General features: G+C 45.1%; 1 protein-coding gene across 1 annotated transcript in view; it reads right to left on the reverse strand.

Annotated features, from left to right (window-relative positions):
* Window positions 1-3907, reverse strand: part of RRAS2 (RAS related 2) — a 42333-nt gene extending 38426 nt beyond the window's left edge. The window contains exon 1 of the mRNA XM_086894379.1: window positions 3592-3907. Coding sequence (XP_086750505.1) covers window positions 3592-3696 — 105 coding nt within the window. The 5' untranslated portion in view covers window positions 3697-3907. The remainder of the gene's footprint in view (window positions 1-3591) is intronic.
* Between the last annotated feature and the right edge of the window lie 11153 nt (window positions 3908-15060).

The raw sequence follows: 15060 nt of genomic DNA on the forward strand, positions 1-15060 counted from the left end.
TAACTCTCCTCCACAATTAAAACATCTTCACTTCCTGTCTTACCAGGGCACAGGCTTGACAGCAGTAAGTTCATCTATCATATCCTGATTTAAAGGAAATGATCTGATATTTCCAGGATGATATCCTGGCCCACCAACAGCAATATCGAGCTGCCTTTACCCCCCTAGAGGAAGAATTTTGAGGAACACACTGCTCATCTAACCACTGAAAGCTCTGATCTGCTAATTTGTGCTCCAAAGTTACACCAAGGTGTCAGATGAGTGTCTGAGAGGCGAGCCCAAGAGCACAGGCAGCTGTACACAAGGGACCAGTTACACCTCACTTACTCCATGAACTTGGGACACCAAGGAGCTTCCATGGTACGAGATGGGTTTGCTCACACTCAGCCTCCTCACAAACACGCTGCTGTTCCAGGCACAGCAATCATCAGGAACTGATATTCTCACACACACAGGGCAGCAAGCACAGGAGCACTTTGCACTGCCACAACCTCAACCACTGCTATTCCTGCAGGAACAAATGCTCTGTGCTTTCCCACCATCATCTGAACGAGGCGGGGAAGGATGGGCTGTGCAGAGATCCCAGAAAGCTGGCAGAAGAAAGAAGATTAACTGGTTCTTCTTACATCCTCACTTTCTCATGTTTCCCTTTGTTTTATCTGAAATCAAGGAAGAGTTTTCCCATTTTCAAACATGAATCTCCTGTTTTCTTTCAAAGATACAACGTAAATTGTGGCATTTGCTTCCTCATGATATCCCGTCACGACAAATGTCTTATTTACTGGGAAAAAAATATCACCACTGAAGTAAAAGCAACAGCTGTACTCGAGTACTAATTTACTGAAAATTGAAAAAGAAAGCAAAGCCAAGTGTAGAAATATTTGCTAGTATCAGTAAGAAAAAAAAAGCTTTCCTTTTTAAGCTTCAAAACTCAGTTGGTGACAGCCTTATTTTAAACACAAGCAGTAAAGAAGCAAAAAAAAGAACCTAAATCCTCCACTGACATCAAGCTCTGTCACGCAGCAAAAGCTAGTACTGATCCACGTTTTAGTGAAGGCCACTACATGTTTGTCACTTAATCCTAAGAAATTCCAAAAATGAAGCACGTGACTTGCTTGTAATCAATTTTAAAACAACTTGGAGCAGTCTCTGTGCAGCCTTAAAAGACAAACGAGGTATCTGGCAGTACACTTGCCTTACAGAAACTACCCAGGTGCCTGCATGGCAAAGCACACACTTGATAACATCACAGCTTCAAGAGCTCAGGAAGACGCTGTGGGATATAAATAGTACACCGAGCCTCATCTCTTATTGTCCAAAACCACACAGCAAGCACGGAAACAACACAAAACTCTTCTCCAGCTACCTGAGATACTGCCCAGGTCTTTATTTCCCAGCTATTTTTCTTCGGTTTTCTTTCGGGTTGTTTGGGGTTTTTTAAGGCTGAATTTTCTGCTAAACTTCACTTTGCAGTGACAAGATTTTATCTCAGGATAAAGCTGCCGAGAGGGCAAGAAGATGGAGATAACTTAATGCAAACTGACAATAAGTTGTTTTGAAGAATTCACCCTCAATGCATCAGCTTAACACCACGGTGCTGTTCCTTCAACACTCTTTCAAAGTGAACCATTTATTTTTCTGCTGTTAATTTGAAAGGATCCTTACCCGTGACAAAACAGACACAGGTTCCTCTTTTGCAGATATTTGCTGAAAGACAAGTGTCAGTCAACACTTGACCCAAAATTTATATTTATATGTAATTTAAGCTCAAACTTTTAGATTAAAGGATTCATTTCTACAAGTACTCAAATACTGAGGCTATCCAGTACTCAGCAGAACCTTACTGCTTTTAAAAAAGGCGGCCATACAAAGGCATCAAGTGTGAACTTCCCCTTTTTTCCTCCTTACATCTTTAGTATAAATTACAGCACTTTTGCTGCGAAGATAAAGTTATCCCAAAGCCCTGAAAGCTGCTATGGAATGCAGAAATCCCTTCAGCAACATTTCCCAAGACAGCAGCATCTCAGGACTGAAGCCATATCCAGCTGCACGCATTGCTGCCACAGCAAGACACAGCAACACCACCTAAAGCAGCAGAGCCCTGCTGGGGTCAATGGCACCCCAAACCAGCTGCAGAAAACTCAGGGTTTCATTATCCCCATATGCAAGCAGTGAGGAATTCAGTCCTGACACAGAGAGGACTGCAGTTATTCCAGCCCCATCACCTGCAAACAGACCAACCAGCCAGTATTTTACCTAAAACTGACCAGCCATCTACACATCTGACAAAAGACACCTGAATATTACACCTCGAAAATCACCATTCAAACTAAACTAAAGTTCCAAAGAACCAATTGGTTCCAAAGAACCAATTCTCCCAAAGCAACCCCTCTCTTAATGTTCTGTACAACAATGGACCTTATAAGCATTTGGGTATCCAGAACTTATCCAAAAATTCCAAGTGCTGTTTTCTATGTAGTTATTTAGTCTAGGCTGCAGAGCTTAGATTCTTAACAGAGCAGTTGAGCTGATGAACACACGGATGCACGTGTGAGTGAAAAAACACACTGAAATAAAGAAATAGACTATTTGCTCTCAGATCACCTGCTCTAACAAAACATTAGCTGAGAACATCATTGCCCCAAGCATTAAAAGACGAGTGTGCCCCGCTGTCGAGCAGCCCGTCTGAGGGGTAGGTAGAGCATTACCGCCTCTCCTCAGTGGAATAAAAGAAAACAAACAAGAAGCCATGCTCTCCGGATTTGCTGCTCTGCCGTCAGCAACAGCAGCAAGCACAACGCGAGTAGAGTAGTTGTCTCCTCCTACCACCATCAACAGAGGTAGAAACGCTAACAGCAACAGGGCAGCGGATGGAAAAAAGTAGAGGAGGTACGGCTGAATTCGTGGCGAAACAGAAAAAAGGGATCTTCCTCGTACCATTGACACGCACCCTTTGTATCGCCTATTCGGGCGTGTTTTATTACTGAAAACGAATAGACGAGAAAGTTCAATTGTCCACAAGTTGCGGGATGAACAGCAGGCGCTCGGAGGGGCGGTGGGCGCTGGCCGGTCCCGGCTGGCACGGCGTGCCCCGCCGCAAACACCGCTCCTCCCGGGGGGAGCTGCGGGAGCTTCCCGGCCCCTCGCCGGGCCGCCACAAGATGCTCAGCCCGGGGCAGCTATTTCGGAGCCGGACGCCGAGTGTCAGCGCTCCCCGGCAGAGCGCTTCCCGGGCGGAGCGCGGGGCCGGACCCCGCCCGGACACCGAAGCCGCCGGTCCCAAGCGCGGCGGCGGCGGCCCCGGAGCGCCCGGCCAGCGAACCCCACCCCGCCGGCGCCGGCCGCCTCTTCCCGCCCTCCGGAACCTTCCCGGGGGGCTCGCACCAGCCCGACCGCCGCCGCCCCGGGCCCCTCAAGGTCACGCCACCGCCTCCCCGCCCCGGGCTTCCCGCTGCCCCGCCGGCAGCATCCCAGGGCGCCGCCGGGAGCTGCCGCCCGCCGCGCCGGCTCCAGCCCCGGCCCCCCCGCGCCGGGCAGCGCCCAGGCCCCGGCGGGCGGAGCGCTTCCCCCCCGGGCGCCGCGGCCCCTCACCTGGATGAACTGGATGGTGAGCGCCGACTTGCCCACGCCGCCGCCGCCCACCACCACCAGCCGGTACTTCTCCTGCCCCGGGCCGTCCCTGCAGCCCGCGGCCATGGGGGAGCCGAGCGGGGCGATCGCGGCAGCGCCGCCGCGGGGTCCGACGCCTGCCTCCCTCGCCTGGCGCTCTCCTCCCGGTGCCGCCGGGGCTGAGCAGCCGCAGGCCCGGCAGCAGCAGCGGCAGCAGCAGCGCCCGCCCCGCCGTGCGGCAGCGCCGAGCGGAGCGCGCAGCACCGCCCGCCCCCGCAGCCAGGGCGCCGCGGCACTAATGGCCGCCGGGGCGGGGCCCGCTCCCCGCCATGCTAATGAGGGGTGGGACTCCTTATCTGCATGCAAATGAGGGGCGGAACCCCTTGGCGCTAATGGCGGGCGGGGCATCCCTTATCTGCATGCTAATGAGGGTGGGATGTGCGCGAGCCGCGGCACGAGCCGGGGGGCGGGGCCGCGCTCATCGCCATGCTAATGAGCTCATGCATATGCATGAGGGGTGCCCGCCCCCGCGGCACCTCCCCGCCGCCGTGTTTGTGTCCCCTCGGCCCCCCCGAGTGTCCCCTCGGCCCCCCCCGGCAGACAGCGAGCCGCTGTAATTACCCGGAGGTAATTAGCGATGTCCTCGTGGGCTTTGGTGGGGCGCCCGTCTGAGTGCCTCATCAACATTAATGAGGCTCTGGATGCCCGCGGGATGGGGAGGGAGCTGTCGGTGACCCTGCCTGCAGATGCAGAGAGCTTTGGAACCAAACCGTCGCTAATGTCGCTTCCCACCGAGAGGGAAAAATGGGAAAAAGTCGTAGCGACTAAAGCCCTCCACCATTGTCCGTCAGGTTTCCTTGTGACCACGCAGGTGAATGGGTTTCTCACTCATCTGGGCCATCCATCCTCCTCCTCATCCCCTCCTGTCAGAGCACTCTGGTTTCCGTGCGTGGTGAATTCACCCTCGGCATCTCCAGCACCTCGGCTGGGGACAGGTTGCTGTGATCTTCCAGGGGTGTCCTGCCCCTTCGGGTTATCCTACTGCACACCCAGCACTCACATGGTCGTAATACAACAGAATGTTGTAGAAGCAGAAGTTTTGCTGTTAGACCAACTTCCAGGGAATTCTTTCTTCCCTTCCTCTCCCCTTTTTGTGAAGGTATAAAGCAACGAGCCCATGTGTGTCTAATTCTACACACGGGCACAGAATGCCAGAGAGCTGTTATCGTGCTCCTGAAGGGCACAGTCACATCAGAAACACTCCTGTTGTTCCTCCTCCCTACAAACAAAACTCCAGAAGCAGTGCACAGAGGAATTACAGCTTGTGGAGTTAATTAAGAACTAACACGATATCACATATACACATGGGGGGAAATCCACGATGTAGCCTAAGCTTAATTCCGCTATTACGCAATTTGTCATGCTGAGCTTCGCAATTCTTTCACTGAATTTCTCTGCTTAAAACTCCAAAACTTTAAAACCAAGAACAACATCCCGCAAGACCCATTCTGTCTGAGGGAAGAAGAGTGTCCCACGCTCAGGAAACAAACTGATATTTTGTGAGTTAGTGGTGTAAGTGTATGAGAAGGAGATACTTTGTCCCCGGGATTCACAAGAGTATTTTGGAAGAGGAATGCCAGCGCTCAGGCTCGGTTTCCTCGCTATTCTCCAGCAGTGATAAACTCCTTTTTCACATCCGTTTCCTTATTGCCCATGCCAATCAGAAAAAAGGAACAACTCCACAGGAGAGAATACGTAGCCTAATATTTTCCAGTTCGGAAAAAAGATAAGTGAGAGGGAGATAAAATAGAGGTCTGTAAATTCCTAAGCAGCACAGGGAAGTTGAACAGAGAAAGCCTCAAAATAGGAGAACTAAGGGACACCCAGTGATAGTCGGAAGAAACAAGTTTAAACAAACAAAAAAGGATGAAGAAGGATACTGTTTTCCACAGACACTATCAATGGCACTGTGGAAATCTCAACCACAAGGGGCTGTGGAAAAAGAAACTGCATGTGAGTGACAAAAGGTTAGACAAAGTCACAGAGCAGAAAGCAGCAGAAAGCAGCTACTGAGCACAGGGACCAGGGATGCAGTTTGGACTCGGGAAGTCCCTAAAGCACTGGCAGCCTGCAGGCAGCTTGGCTAAACAAAGAACCCAGTTTGTTCCCACGTGTCCTGGTTCTGGTGTTCTCTCACCTACAAATCCATTATTGGCCACTGCCAGGATCAGGGACCCATGCAAGTATTAATCCAGCAGGACAAGTCTCCTAATTCTTAATTGCGTTCTCTAGCCTAAGAAAAATCAAAAGTACAAACTGTGAGGAAGTGAAGCTGCAGTTAATTTATCAAGTATTGAGTGTTTTTTAATCAAAATACGGCTACAATCTCACAGTTGGACATTAGTACAGTAACCACTAAACTCTACTGCCAGGAATGGCAGTGACTTGAAAAGCAGATTTTAAGTGAGTTTTAAGTACATGCTAATCTCTATGCAAACTATTGGAATAGGATATCTGAGTCCTTGGTTCAACGTTGCATAGAAAGCCACATTTTTATTATCCCTTATTTTTTAAGTTTCATTTTTGTTATACATAATTTAAAACAAATTTAGTATTCTGAAAACAATATCAGTATTGTCACTCATGTAGCTATCCAATCTTTTGAATTCTGCAAGGAAAATCTTGTACTTTAAATAACACTGACAGATATGACAAAGGGTTAAAATAACACAATCATCTATTATGATCAAAAGATTCTATTAAAAAAAAATACTGCTAAATTTTTGGATTTGTAAATTTTGAAATCTAGTTTCATAAATAGAGTTATATTCTTTCAAAGCACAAAGCAGTGATCACAGAAAAACAGAAGATGGATTGAAAGCAATGAACAGCGGTGGGCTTTGTAGTTTCGTAGCTGCACCCAAAGATGTCAGTAAGAATTGTTTACTCTTTGGTGTATGAACATAGGTAGTGGGAGAGATTATCAAGCATAGAGACAGTCTCAAACTAGGGCAGCCAGGGCAGATCCAGCCCTGGAAGTGCCAGTCTCTACTCCCTGCACACGCCTTGTCTTCCCTCAGGAACAGCCCTTGCTGTGAGCCCTGGTTTCGGAAGACAAGGAGTGTACATGTGGATGAAGGCATGGAGATGAGGATACTCCAGGATTCACTTCCAGATCAACTGACCTGGGAAAGGCTTGACTGGTAGGTACTTCACCCAGCAGGTGAAGACAAGGAACTCGTGACTGATAGGAGGCAGCAGGGGAAGAAGATGCAAAAAGGGTTTGGAATGCTCCATGCAGCCAGGAAAATAAATTCCGCAGCACCAGTTTTCATATCCCTAGGGGGGTAGTAAATGTGGGATTACATAACAGAGAGGAAGAACTCAAAATACCAAGACTTGAGATGATGAAGCCATGGCCAAAGTTCTGCTGAAGCATCTGGGAAAGAAAGTACAGCTTTTAGAAGCATTGCATAGAAAGAAGCTGCGTCATTTCAGGTCTAGCCTGAATATGCATACTTAAAAAGAGGCAAAATCAGGAATGACATCCAGATGGCAGGCTTAAAAGAAAGATCACCATAGTGCTTTATATAATGACAGGGAGGAAAAAAAAGACTTCAGGAAGTGCTTGAGGGAAAGATCCAGAACTTTATTTTACATTGGCAGCCTGGCAAAGATGTGGGTTTGGAAGGTTAGAAGACGTGTGTGCAGTAAGTGACATATTGAAAGCTAAAAAGTGCTCCATGAGAACCTAAAGACTTAATTAGAAGAAAACTTGTTCTCAGGCTTAGCACAGAAAAAAGTTACAAAAATCCTTGGGACATGAGTCAGAGAGGCAGGTAACTTTATCTCTGAGTTATTCCACTGATTTAGGATTATATATGTGCCTATCATTAGCACTTGTCTATGGACCTTGCTCCAACAGGCCTTAAACATCACCCCTTCTATCATGTGGATAGTGTCACCTGAAGGACATCCATGTGCTGCAATTCCCATCAAGGACACCACTACTGGCTATTCTTATGGTCATAAGAATATTCGAGGAAACTGGCTTTCTCAAAGGCAAAAAATAAAAAGCTTTGGAAAAAAAAGGTACAAAAATAAAAAAAACTGTATAAAAATAAAAAAAAAATGTATAAAAAATTTGGTTTTTCTTGGAATAGGAAAGCAAGACCTAATTCAGAATAAAACAGGCAATAATTTTCCTTGTCTATACAAAAAATATTTAGCTATTTAGTGAGCAATGACCACTCAGAAACTGGGAGAAAAATAAGCCATTTCTCCTCAGACAAACTTATTAGTTTCTATCTCAGTAAAAAGTAAAACTATTTTCAGAAAGTAGCTACAGCTTTTTATAAATTTTGATCTATTTTTACATCTACCTATTCCAGTAAAGTCATCTGTAGTAAACACTTCAAAATGTGTCATTTTCTTTGAGGCTTGAAATCGACCTACAAACAGAAGTCCTATTTTTTTTTTTTTTTCTGTAATGTTTAAGATGGGCTTGTCAATTTTTATTAATCATTATGATTACATTAGCAATTCACATGTGTTTATACCCAGGAATAATTACAGAGAAATAATATCCCAAGAGAAAAGAGTAAAATAAACTGTGTAGGACTAGGATTTTTAGACAAGACTGTTTAAGTTTGTGATGCTGTATGTTTTCCCTGACATTTACATAACTGCCTTGAGCAATGAACATGTGGGCTAATTTATGGGGTGTTTTGTAGAGAAGGCACCAGCATCAGCTCTTCAGTGAGCAGCTCAGGTTTTGCACACCTGGGCATTCAGTTAATCCTCTACCAAACCAAGCAATCTAATCTTGATTGATTTGATATATAGGATTCCAGGTATATTTAGACAAATATATATTTATTTTTACACATGTATTGATTTAAGTGTTTGTTTAATTGTGATACTAGGATAAAAAAGAAGCAGGAAGGAAACCTAAACTAGTGCCTTTTAGACCTTCCCCATAGACCTTAAAAATGAGAAAGCAATCCCAAAAGGAAATTTCTCCACAAATCAGCTCCAAATTACTACTTGAAAGAAGACCTTTACTCTGTTGGAAAGGTGTGTGTACCTTTCCTGGTCTCTTTCAAGATGAAGGCAGTAAGCAGGGGTACAGACACTGGCAGTGATGCACCACACAAATAAGCTCAGAGCAGATGGCATTCCCTCTGGAGCAGAGTGACCACGTCCCTGTTGCACCATGGAGCTGGTGCCTCCAATCCCTTACACCACAAACCCCTCTCCACCCAGTGTGGTCATGACTGACCCATCTTCCTGGCAGTATGGGACCTGATGGGAGCATTCCCCAGAGGCTGGTGAGCTCCACACGTGCCCTTGGTTGCTGTTTGTACCCCTTGCAGGGTCTTCATGTCATCTTCTGAGAGCTGCCTCTGGGCCAGAGAGATCCCAGGGAGGTTGTGTTGTTCCTTGGTGGACAATGCAGGGGCAGGGCAGCTGCACCACAACATGCCTCCAGTGAGAGTGCAGAGCCCTGCAGCTCCAGGCTTGCTGCAGAGGACCCGTGGGTGGCGAGTTCAGAGCTGAGAGCTGAGGTTGCACCTGCAGCTCTCTGTCCCCATGCTGGTCTCGCTGTGTCCCTAATGGCAGCACGTGCCACCTGCACGAGGGAGGTTTGGAGCATTCCCAGCCCGCCAGACTCACATCAGCACAGCCCACAGAGCTGCCCCTCTCTCCTGCCACGCTGCAGGAGGGCCCCCCCACCTGCTGGGGCTCAGTGGCCAAGTTCACTGCACCATCCCACAGTGTGGGGGGCTTTGGAAGGAGATGAACTGGCAGTGCTGTGAAAGGCAGTTCCACAAACCACAGCTGGACTTGCAGAAAAAGAGCTCCCTTAACTAATGCACACGGCCTCTCCGTGTACCACTGCAGTATGGGCAGAACCTCTGTCCCCACAAGACTCAGAAACTGGGTTTTTTCCTTCACCACCAAAACTGCTAAACACTGCTGGTTTCTCTTCCCCTCATACAGGATATAAGAAACTTTCTTCTCCCTAATGCTATGGGCCTGTTTGCTTTCTTACATTTATGATGTTTCTGCAGAGCTACAAGAGGCAGCATAATAAAAAGATGCTTCTTGTGTAGGAAACACAGCACGATCCAAACCTGCCTCTGAATCTCAACCTTGGGCACAGCCAGATTTTCATACACCTTTCCATCATTCACGATCCTCCTACCCCAAAAGGGAGAAGCAGCTTCTTCCACGTGTCCCAAGAGTACTCTGCTGCTCACCTTGCAAAAACCTGAAGGTTTGTGGGCACCTCTTAGTTGGCTTCTATTGCATTTTTGGAGTTGGCAGGATAGTGCAGCCAAGAAAGCCACATTTCCACTTCTCAACAAAGCTCCCACACCGGTACTGCTCTAGATCCACTTTGGTGATAGTTAAGGTTGATTAGAGAAAGAAAGGGTGAGAAATTAGGTAGGTTGGACTAAATCATTTGAGTCTGACAATATTTGCTGTAAGGTACATGGTTGGCAGTCTCAGAGGCATTGGTGGTCATCCTTAGAACTTTCTATAAAGTGGGTGAGAAGTTGAGGAGAATGTTAAAAAGGCAGAAAAGGAAGAGTAGAAAATCATCTATCAGTCATTCTAATCTCACCTTCTGGAAGAAAAAGTATTAAAACAAATAATTAAACTATTTGTAAATACCTTTAAGAAAACAAGGAGACAACTGACAACAAATATGTCCTTCTCCAAGAACAAATGGTGCAAATCAAAATATTGTTCTCCTGTGATCCATTAACAGGCATTTGAGTAGGAGGAAGCAGTATGCATCCTGTCCTGGTTTAGGGACACATCCTATGCCTCGATGCTGTCTTTCATGATTCAGTTTGTTCAGCCTGGAGAAGAGAGGGCTCCAGGGTTGTACTAATTGTACCTTCTAATTCCAAAAGGGAGCTGACAAGAAAGTTGGAGAGGGACTTTTTATGTGAGGACAGAACAAGGGGGAATGGCTTCAAACTGAGAGAGAGCAGGTTTGGATTAGCTATTTGGAAGAAATTCTTTCCTGTGAGGGTGGTGAGGCGCTGGCACAGGGTAGGTGTTGGATGCCCCATCCCTGGAAGTGTTCCAAGGCACGTTGGATGGGGCTCTGAGCAGCCTGGTCTTGTGGAAGCTGTTCCTGCCCATGGCAGGGGGATTGGAAGGAGATGATCTTCAAGGTCTCTTCCAACACAGGCTATTGTATGGTTTTATGATTCTCTGTGCTTATAATTAGGTTATTACATAACCCCTGTGTTATGTTAGATGGCAGCAGTAAAGCTGCAGCAGGGCAGGTGGCACAGCTGGACCCAGTGATTTCCGGTGGTTCATTGACAAAATTGAGGGCAGCAGCACACAACAATCCAGAAGATGTCACACAATCTAGTGTTATTAAATATTTTAGTAATAACCTAGATTATGAAACAAGAAAGCACATGTCCTACATTTTCAGAAGCTGCATGCTAGGGAAGAAAACAAGACTTGTGAATAACCACAAGAATTAAAGAAAAGTTCTAAAAAAGGAGAATGCAATTCAGAAACAATGCACATATTGTTCTGCCTGTAGACAAGAATTTGTTAGTTATTTGATTGCAGTTAAGTATATTAGAAAAAAAAATATGCAAAAAATACTTTCCCTTCCCTTGGTGCTTTTCTTGGTATTTCCTTGGTACCTCTTGGTATCTTACACCACCTGAGACTGAACTCCCTCCTTCTACATATATACTTTCAGAAATATCCTTCCTTGTATTTTATTTCTCTGGCTAACTTACAGTGTAATTTCCCCGATAAAGGCTTGTATTGCCATTTTAGTACAACTCTTTAGTACGATGACCTACATTTCATTTTCTGCATATTTCTTCCTTATGCTGAGATCAAAGGAGAGCTAATGATTGAGGCACTGGTCTGACTGAAATTCCCATGCTCCTTTTGCACTGAGGTGGTGTGTGTGCTTGTGCTTCATGGCATTTATTTAGCAAACTGCCTACCCTGCTATTTCTTATAAACTCACTTTTTGTAAGGCCACTCACATCCAGCCTCTGTTCTGTTTCCCTTTACCCCTTGTGACCCATTCCCACTGATTAACACTGGGATGCAATTTTTCTAGAATTCATTGTCCCAGTATTTCTGTACCTCAGCTGGATGCAGAGATCTATCTGGTTAATTCTGAGAACTCTAAATCCACAGAGGAGCAAAATGCACTAGGAATCACTTACTGAAATTCATGACCTTGAAATAGCATAGCTCCACAGCACAGATGGAGTTTACCAGATGTCTGAGGCTAGGAAATTATGAGATTTAAAAGAGTCAGTACTTTGGAGCAGTTTAAAAAAGCCGAGATTACTGGATAGGATAGAGATACTGCAAGTATATTTAAACAAGTATATCTACATGTGGATCCATGACTTTGCTCCCCAGACTAGTTTGCCAGCCCTGCCTCTCTGGTGTGCACTTATTTGTGCATTGCATGCACATCCTGAGCACAGTGAAAGGTTCTCTCTTCATTGATATGAAATGTGTAACTCTTCCTTGAACCATCAGCACTGGTCTGACAGTGATAATCCCTCTGCTGTTGGTTGTCCAATGTTTGGCTCTTCAAGCTGTCATGTTCAGACACCTGGTGGTGTCTGAAATGACCAAAAATCCATGCATCACCCTCTAGGCACCACAAGAAGAGCTCTTCTTCAAAACAATTACATCATCTTTTAAATTTCCGGTACTAAAAAATAGGCAGGAAGGAAGGACTCTTCACCTAGAGATGTCTTGAAACAGTGCTGTCATTAGCAATGTGGTTTGTACAGCAAGGTCCTGTCTGGAGAGAGATTCAGATACATGAGCATTACTCTTTCTAGGACTAAAAGCTGCCTGGGGACATGAATTTCTTGAATAGAAATATTTTCCCCATTTTCACTCTCTTTTTCATCCATCCTATCAGCAAAGTGCCACACTTCTTCATACCTCCAAGGTGCCCCAACATTTGAGGCTTCCCTTATTATTTGGGTCAACTCAGCTACTGATGACAGCTGCCTGTGGAACGTAACAGGGCATCTCTGCTGCTAGGGAATAAAGGACAGGTTAGTCTGGTTTCCAAATGTCACAGCTAGCTGAAATCACAGTTATTGCTTAGGGAAACTCTATTTTCTCAGCCTACAACAATTTCCCTCAGCACTGTCATTTCATCACGTAAGGGTTACTTGTGGGTGAACAGGAGAAGGTTCAGCAGTTCATTTTCTTTGGGTATGAGAATTGAAATACCAATTAAAAAAATCTTGTAAAATGTATCTTTTTTCTCCTGTCTACCATTCTTGCTGTATTTTCTTCCTATTCCTTGCTGGCACACTCCCTCTCCACTGATTTCCTCTGCCAGTCTTTTTCTAAGATTCCTCCACTGAGTCCTGCAGTGTAGCAGGCTCATCAAACCCCCCGTACATCTCAACATGTGATGAGCAATGAAGTCAACACCCTTTCCATGCTCTTCCTGTCATCCACAGGCCAGGGAGCCCTTTCTTGGGATACAAGGTGTTGAAAGGCAGCCCAAGGACCTGGAAGGCTGCTTTTACAAAACTCAGCAGACATGCACTGCATGAGTGAGATTGCTCTCTTCTGGCTTGCCCCACTTTAGGTAGGGGGACATAGGAATGGAAGAATAATTGCTAGAGGAGAGGAAATAGCCTCTTGCAGAGTTTGAGCAATTCCTCTTCCACTCCTTCTCCTCCTGCCCCAGTCTGCATACCTCAAGGAAACCCTACACACATAGCAAAACACCCTATACCCACAAAATCTTTTGTCCACTTTCAGAGGCACTTGAGCTTTTGGTTCAAAGGTGACACTAGGAGATTTTGCCAAAGCCCTCGTGTTCTGACCTGTGAGGCTGCTGCCAAGCAGAAAAAAAGCACTTGTTCAAATATGTGAAATTAGGTTGTACCGAGATGTCAGTTGAGGAATTAACATTTAACTTTCGTATTTGTCCAAGTTGTTACTTACTATCAATTCAATGAAGCAGTACTAGTGGATCACACCAGTGGATTCTGCACCAACATGTTGCAAGATCCAGTTTCTGTCACAAGGAAATTACCATCTAGACAGACAGAAGAAATATTATTATCCCGTCACAGACAGGGCTTTCAAGCACAAACACGCCAAGGAATATGCCTGAGGACATCAGTCAAGTGAGCCCTACTGGGGCATGAACAACACAAGCCCTTTACTTACTGCTGCTCCAGACACTCTGTATCTTCCCCTAAATCAGCCTATTAATTCATCACCAGGAACACCACAGGTGAAGAAGCTGTTGAAATCTATTTTCTTTTTTGTTGTCTTTATTTATGTGCAGGAGAACAAGAGACTGAAGTCTCAATAAGAATCAATGAGATCAATGTATCGGCTGTAAGAATGAATTTCCTTTAAATATATATTTTAAAACAAATATTCTGCTTTTTTATACTCACGTCACTGAAAATAAGAATCTATCTGAAAAACAGAAAATATATCCAACAATGGAAAAATGGGGAAATTCAGGTAAAAGTAAACAAGCCAGCTTGATAACAAGTGCATGGTAAACAGATATTTCACTGAGAAAGAGACTTTTCAGATATTTCTATGACATGTTGTTGCCACTTGAAATGTGGTGCCTTCTGGTGCTGTCTCAGAATATCTGGCAGAACATGTTGTATGTAATCAGACGCTATTTTTTCAATGTACAATTTTTTAAAATTCTGTCTTCTCTGATAAGCATCGTGCAAGACAAATGTTCTACTTGCCAAATAATTTCTTTCAGAAAAATTGAAAACACACATCTCTAGGATTTTCTGTTCCTAGGAACTCCAACTCCCATCTTTAAAAGTCTTAATGAAATAAAGCAAAATCTTTAAGATGCTTTGGCTCATTGTCAAATCTCCTATTAAAGGAAAGTATATTTAAAAGATATTCAAAAATAGTTGTTGTCACACAAAAACATAGTGGAAAAAAACCTATAATAATAGCTACATTTATCATTAAATATAAATGCATCTTTCTATTACATAGAATAAACAGTCACATTGAGGAGCTTACACTTGTGAGCTCACTGAAATGTGGGCATTTCAGTTTGGCACTCACCAAACTCACCCATGTACTCAAAACACCACTTGACTTTACCACTTTGTAGTAAATGAATTTTAATGAGTAATGTTCCAGTTAACTCTTACCCAACTAAACCATTTCTTGGTTTCCCAGATAGAACATTTGTGTGGACATTCTCCAAAATCACGGACAAGGCTACTGCCTGGTTTTAGCAAGCGCCGTCACAAAAAGCACAAAGGACAAAAAGGAAAGCGGTGAAAACAAAAATCAGCAGAGGCAATGTTAAGTAACACGTTCAGTGGTGACAAGAGAGCTGGCAAGATATCCAACCCCAAGGTCAGCACATCTTCCCTGGCTACAGCAGAGCTTGTGCAGGAA

The sequence above is a fragment of the Cyanistes caeruleus genome, chromosome 6 (assembly GCF_971803275.1).
Source record: "Cyanistes caeruleus chromosome 6, bCyaCae1.hap1.1, whole genome shotgun sequence".
Lineage (NCBI taxonomy): Eukaryota > Metazoa > Chordata > Aves > Passeriformes > Paridae > Cyanistes > Cyanistes caeruleus.